Below are 6,918 nucleotides of genomic sequence, written 5' to 3'. Positions count from 1 at the left end.
AAAAAAAGATGGTGTCATAACTTAATATGTTTTCCTCAAAACATATTTCTTTTAACAGGAAACACCAGACCTTTATTGGAGCCATAATAGCATAGCAATTTTATTAGAGCCTGACTTACGTTCTATGAAAGCTATACCTACGTTTTTGCCAGTTTGTTATATTTCACAATAGTGTCTAATTTCGTACATACATACTTGAATACTTGAGCAAAGGTGTTAACGAGGAAAAGTTTAATACTTTGCTTACTTAATGCATTTATGCAACTACATATTTATGTACATACACATGTGCACATATCAGCCCGTGAGAGCAGAAGTGACCTAACCCATTTTATTTTTTTTTTTTTTGTACTTAAAATATTCTCAAATACATTTTAATTTAAAAAACGCTTATTCCTTAATTTTAAGGTACAAGGCTACATAGCGTACCATCAAAATAAGGAATAAGTGACCTTTATTTTAAAATGTATCACATTTGAGACGATTTTAAGTAGGTTTTTGGGTTGGCCACTTCTGTTCTCATGGCCTCATATTTAAGGCATACATCCCTATTCAATTCAAACCAATTCCCTACCTACACATAATTCCACTCGGGTGTCTGTGGCTTTAATAAACTCTACTGCTTGTAAATGGCGTTTGTAGTCAAGCTACATCATTGTTTATTGCAAATAAATGTATGTACATACATATATAATCAAACTTCAATTCTACTTATTTGTGGTATTGATTGTTTGCAATGTTGTAATATATGTAGATATGTTTTCATACTCTACCTAATTCGTGTTTGTGTTAAATGTTGTAGGAGAAATAATTACAAGCTATACTATGTACTGGAATGCGAATATTTTCTCGGAACTAAAGTCTGAATAAAATTTTCCGCGAAATGACAAACTTATTGGCCTCCACCTCATTTCATACAGCTATTTTTTCAGTAAGGTTGTATAGGTATTTTGGTACATAATGGATGCGTTATATTCGTCAGCTGAGTTAAGATATTTGAATTTACTAGCGGGAAAGGGATTCACTTTCTAACTTTATTATTAGTATATATACAGGCAGGTTCTGGAATTCACTTCCGAGTGAATTTCAACGCCTGCCAATTTTTAATCAAAGCGAGTTTGATTGAAATTCACTCGGAAGTGAATTACAGAACCTGCCTGATAGTTTATTTAAGCTTTGTATATATTAATGGCCTAAATCATATTATCATGTCTTTTAAATAACCATATTCATCCCCTTTACAGGTTTGGCTGGTTTCGTAGCAGCTGGTTTAATTGGCGCATACAAGTATAAGCATCGTGGTACGATGAGCACAAGTGTTTTTCTGATGCAACTTCGTGTAGCAGCGCAAGGCACCGTAGTCGGCTGCCTGACGTTGGGTCTGGCTTATAGTATGGCCAACGAGTATCTTTTTAAGGACAAAACACCCAAAGAAAAGTAATGCTGACTGATAACACTTTGGAATTAGTTAATAGTATATGCTTGTATTTCTAAATAATCGTTTATATGTAAATATCAATTTGAAATCATAAACATAAAATCCGCTTTTATAATGGAGATTTAACTCGCAATCAGAAGGTTAACTGCTGAATGCCAGTTTAAGTACATACTCTGCAATGTGAAAATGATACCAAACGACTGTAAAAACATAATTCAATGATAATGCAAGTGTTGCTTGAAAGTCTTTTAAGCATGGATACCACAGATATTAGCTTTATTTGTTAACTCTTTTAAGCTAATTTTTACACTAATTCATTTGTTTTGTACATATGTATGTATTATATTCGATGTAACTTATAATCCTCCTTCAATTTTATTTTCATTATTATTTTCTGTTTTTCTTTTGTTTTTTTTTTTTAAGTACCAAATTGTCCAACTGAAACCCACAATTTGTTAGCTGCACTTACATACTACAACTACATACCAGAAAGGAGCGAACATTCAGAACAAAAGTGTATAGAAACTGCGTTATTGAAAAAATAATCACACGTTTGAGTAATTGTATCCACGGCAAATTTAGCAACAGTTAAAAGCATTCAACCCAGACACTTAAGACCATCTGTGTACCCACATATGTAAATACTTTTAAACATTGTCAACTTGAATACATAATTTATTACATAACAATAGAATACCATACGCACTACAAGTAAGTTAAGAAGGAAATGGCTATTAAACCATTAAATCGCGTACTTTAAACGCTGAGATCCTATTGCCTGTGATATGCAAAGTAATGCGATTATAAAGTTTTGTGGACAGAGATGCTAAATATCAATTATTGCAGGAATGGGTTGTGGAGAAATACATACGAAAGTTGGTTTTTGTTAATGATTAAAAATTTTGTTGTATGATTAATTTATGTACATAAAAGCATAAACAGACGGCAGCGTTGATCTGGATCAACTCGGGAATTAACTGCGGTTGATCCGGATTAAGTCCGAGTTAATTCGGATCAACGCTGCCGTCTGTTTAAGCTTTAAGTTCGATTTAAAAAGTTTTGAAAAAATATGTATTAGAAATTTTAAAAGATCAAACATTTAAAATACGAAGAATAAAACTCAACTAAAACACATAAAATGATTTCTGTTACTGATTGAATAAAAAGCGATAATAAAAAAAAACAACCACAACAAAAAAACACAAATTCAATAGTTTACATCATTTTTCAAATTTCTGCAATCTTAAGTACACTATGTTTCCAACTGAGACAGTGTATAGTAAAGTTGTATAACAGCATTTGTGCTCAAATTTCTAATTTATGGGTCGATTACGCATAGCAACGCAACCACGATTCGGTTGGCAGCTGGCAACGCAACTGGAAAGAAAATTTGTATTAATAGGGAATTTACATGAGGCGATCTTTAGTTGAAAGCAACAATCGCCTGGTGTAAACGGCCTTTCAACTAATCGCTTTCAATGAAGTTGGTCGGCTGCCTACTTTCGTTCAACTTTTGGTTCAACTAATCGCCTGTGAAAGTTGAATCATGTAAATTCCCTATAATACCGAGTAGTTGAAATAAAGATGGCGGCTACAACTATCGATAGTAACCTAAAAACGACACTATCGATAGTGCCAAATAAAGACAAAGCATCGATTCTATCGAGTTTTTTAGATCTAGTCCCGAGCCATGATCTAAATTGGTTCAAGGTCCCGAACTACTTTATTTTAAGCTAAAATCAAGGCGAATCTACACGTATAAATGGAATTATTATAGTCGCCTTGCTAAAAATATTGCACCGCGAGCACCGAGCAAAACGTCGATTACAAACGTACAAGTTTCAATTGGAGCACGCATAGCAAGAGCAAAGCGTACATACAAGTTTGTAAACGACGGGCTTGTTCGAGATGCAATCACAACCGCAGTGTTGTGCGCATTATTAAAGTATCACGTTCGGTGTGAACTACTAGCAACGTTTTATCAGTTGGAAATTGCAACAGTATTGAAAATTTGCATCAGTGCTGCAGTATTGCCGCTTTTATTGCGTGCCTCGAACAGGTCGGACGCTTTGCCTGATACACTATACTCGTCGTTCCACTGCGTTTAACATTAGAATTAGAGAGTGCTAGCACAGAGCCGTGCTAACTCAGACGCACCTCTATTTGTTATGTCGTACGTTAAGCTATAGTTATGAGTCATAACTTATGACACTACTAAATAAAAATATATTTAAATTTTTATTTTAAATTTTATTCATACCACAATCCATGTGGTATTTAGCGTTAATACAATTAACAAATACAAATTCACAACTTAAGCAGTGACTGATGTGGTGGCAGCACCAGCGGCAGCAGCAGCCTCCTCCTTGATGCGATCCTTCTTGAGTGGACCCATGAATGCCAATTTGTCGGCCGGAGTCTGGAAACGACCATGACCCATTTTCGACGATGTGTCGATGAATTTGAGTTTGATTTGTTCTAGAGCAGAGCGCTTGGTATGCTTCAATAACGACTTGCGTAGTGTAAGCACACGCTTCTTGGAGCCAATGCAGCAACCCTTCAGCATGACGAAGTCATTGGTGACTTCACCATAGTGGGGGAAACCACCCATAGGGGTGATGCTCTTATCGGTTAAATCGTACTCAGTGGAGGCGTTGTTCTTGATGACCTGCAAAAAAGAAAGCGAAAAAGAAATTTAGAGTATGTTAAGACCAATTCTAAGCCAAATTTTTTATAAATTATGCAATTCAGTCCTATCATTTGATTATCATTTTATTATCAATAAAAAGTTATGTTTGATGTCGGAACTTTATGAGTTTATCATCAATGCTGTGAATATGAGTAATTTTTTTCGGTCTTTTCTTAACCTACCTTGCCGTCCTTGGTATGGATTCCGGCACCGATGCGATAGATCTTCTTGTTGATTTCGGTACGGTGATGGTAACCCTTTTGACCGGCACGAGCCACGGTGAATGACACACGAGATGGATGCCAAGCGCCAATACAGGCAACCTTGCGCAGACCCTTGTGCGTCTTACGTGGTAATTTCTTTGTATGCCAACGAGCAGTGACGCCCTTGAAACCTTTACCCTTGGTAACACCAACGCAGTCAATCATCTCATCCTGTCCGAAGACATTGCTGACCTGCACGGGTTTCTCCAAGTTTTCACGCACCCATTTGACCTTATCCTCGATAGAACCACCGTTCAATTGGATTTCCATAATGTGGGCCTTCTTTTGACGTTGCTTGATCAAGCGAATCTAAATGGGATAAAGTAAAATTTGATACATTCTCGAAGATGTAAAATTTTTGTCTTAAATTTATACTGTACGTGATATGATTTAACTGCGCAGTTATCGCCTAAGCGGCTATGCACCGTTACTGGAATATATCAAGAATCGCCACCCGAAGGGCAATTTACTCTGCGACGTTGCGGTTATATAACTGTGCATTGAACATCACAGCAAAACCGCCTTTTAGGAACACTACATTAGACGCACTCATTCATCCAAAGATTGCAGAGCACATCCAACGCTGCGAACCAAGGACGTCGCATTAATTGCTTACGTAAATACATTACAATACAAAGTAAATTTTATTTTCAATAATTACCTGCGAGTGAGCAATGACGCGGATCACCTTGCAGTAACGCAGCATCTTGCGGAAGTCATTCTCAATGCTCTTCTTGCCCAAGTCAACTTCCCACTTCTTGCTGGCCTTGGTGAAAGCCTTCTTCTTGGACTTGTACCTGAATCGAGGCAGATTGCAATCGTCAACTCAAAAATCAGAGAACTACATATTGACAGCGGAAATCAGTGTAATTAGCGGGACAAAAATGCAGCCTTGTAGTTTGCTCTCAGCTCCATTGGGTGGGCGCAACACTCAACTTCTTTGCTATTGAAATTCCGACTGACAAAAAGAAGAAATGAAGTCGACCTCATCGCATTTAACAGCGAGCGGAGATCAATCTTCCATGCCGTGCTCACGATTTAAAAGTACACATATCGGAATGCCGAAATTCAAAATGAATTCCTAGTAAACCATATGGCGCTCACACGACTAATACATATTTTAAAAGCCCTCTCAGCACGCTGATCCAAGAGCTTTGATTTTAATTGATTTTTTAGTAAAAGTTTTTTTTAGATGAGCAAACAATGAAAGAGGGAAAATACTGCGAAATTGATTTCTTTAATTTTTAATCAGAAGGAAGGCAGGCAGGGATGGTAAATATTAGTATCTTCAAAGAAGTCAGTTACCATCTATCATCATACAAGATTAAAGAAATCAACACGTGTTCATGCGTCAATTCCCTCTCCAGTACAAAAGGGATACATATATATTATACACATATTTGAGGTTATGATAAAACAACATACCAGTTCTTGTAGAAGCGGCGACGGCACTCTTCAGACAAATGCTGTGCCCATACGTTAACGAGAGCTCGAAGACCATACGGGGTTTCAATGTAACCTACAGCACCAACAACAATCATTGGTGGAGTTTCCAAAACGGTTACTGCTTCAACGACCTCCTTCTTGTTGATCTCTGCAAGACAATTACTCAAATTTAGACCACGTGTTTTTTTTTTCTTAGCAATTATTTGTCATATAACAAATCAGTTCGCCCTAGTTGTATTAAAATCATGGACATCATTTGTTTTCTAACCATAAATTTTTAACTGTTTCTCATCATAGAAAATTATTTAAATGCATATGTATAGCTCATAAGAAAAGCTAACTTACTAGATCCAGGACGATCAGCCTCACGCACGATATGAGTCATGCCAGCTTTGTACCCAATGAAGCACGTTAGATGAACTGGCTTGCTGGGATCATCCTTGGGGAAGGCCTTAACCTTACCACGATGACGGCGTGAGCGCTTTTTAGGGTTGAATGACATAGAGCCATGGCGAGGCGCAGAGAATTTACGATGAGACTGTAAATAGGCAATAAAATTCACTTTAAAACGGCAATTCAATGAATCCAATATAATTGCAGATTTCCAACCACGTGTACATACAGACAAGAGGGTAGAATTTTGGCGTTTACTGTTAGATTATTTATGCATTTCACCTCGAAAAGGTTACTGCTAGAATGCAAGTCTCTTTTAATATATTGGCAGTGCCAAAAAAAACTTAACAATTTAAAATTTTTCTTACCATTTCTCAAAATCTTTTTCAACGCTTCCGTTCTAGTCGAGCGATGATGAGAGAAAGAAAGTTGTTTGCCGGAAAATCACAGAAGCAAGCTGCGATTTGTTAACTACAAAAACGAACAGACCGACTCAAGGGGCGACATCTGTCAGCTGGATTCATCAACAATTACTTAGCACCAAATCACATGAGGTTCTTTCCCGTACGCAACGCGAAATCCCGCGGCTGGCCAAATCAGTCCAGAAATCATTCCAGTACACAACAAAATGGGTAATGCACCGTTTTTGCTGCATTTAAAATGCAACATTTAGCACTTTCGAACATATG

General features: G+C 37.0%; 2 protein-coding genes and 1 non-coding gene across 4 annotated transcripts in view; 1 reads left to right on the top strand and 2 right to left on the bottom strand.

Moving 5' to 3' along the window:
- Positions 1-2,019, top strand: part of LOC118741438 (HIG1 domain family member 1A, mitochondrial) — a gene marked incomplete at its 5' end in the record, with an annotated part of 3,075 nt that extends 1,056 nt beyond the window's left edge. The window contains 2 exon segments of the mRNA XM_036473413.1: positions 1,245-1,437; positions 1,862-2,019. Of these exon segments, the coding sequence (XP_036329306.1) occupies positions 1,245-1,437; positions 1,862-1,880 (212 nt within the window). The 3' untranslated portion in view covers positions 1,881-2,019.
- A 1,716-nt stretch (positions 2,020-3,735) lies between these two features.
- Positions 3,736-6,721, bottom strand: LOC118741402 (60S ribosomal protein L3). Of its 2 annotated transcripts, XM_036473374.1 has the most exons (6): positions 6,598-6,721; positions 6,182-6,374; positions 5,816-5,984; positions 5,052-5,187; positions 4,310-4,699; positions 3,736-4,106 (listed from the first exon to the last, which is right to left on the bottom strand). In XM_036473374.1, exons 1-6 carry the CDS (start codon positions 6,598-6,600, stop codon positions 3,753-3,755), a joined length of 1,245 nt encoding a protein of 414 aa, XP_036329267.1. In that variant the 5' UTR covers positions 6,601-6,721; the 3' UTR covers positions 3,736-3,752. The 2 variants fall into 2 exon arrangements, with proteins under 2 accessions (XP_036329267.1, XP_036329274.1); XM_036473381.1 differs by lacking the exons at positions 3,736-4,106; positions 4,310-4,699 and having other exon boundaries at positions 5,104-5,542; positions 6,598-6,705.
- Positions 6,051-6,131, bottom strand: LOC118752587. The gene has a single exon (XR_004994715.1). It is a non-coding gene; the product is annotated as a small nucleolar RNA U43 (small nucleolar RNA).
- Positions 6,722-6,918: the final 197 nt, after the last annotated feature.

The sequence above is a fragment of the Rhagoletis pomonella genome, unplaced genomic scaffold (genome assembly GCF_013731165.1).
Source record: "Rhagoletis pomonella isolate Grant_MI unplaced genomic scaffold, Rhpom_1.0 Rhpom_scaffold_00001, whole genome shotgun sequence".
NCBI lineage: Eukaryota > Metazoa > Arthropoda > Insecta > Diptera > Tephritidae > Rhagoletis > Rhagoletis pomonella.
Note: the sequence above shows the minus strand (reverse complement) of the source record. Positions and strands in the feature narration are given on the sequence as shown.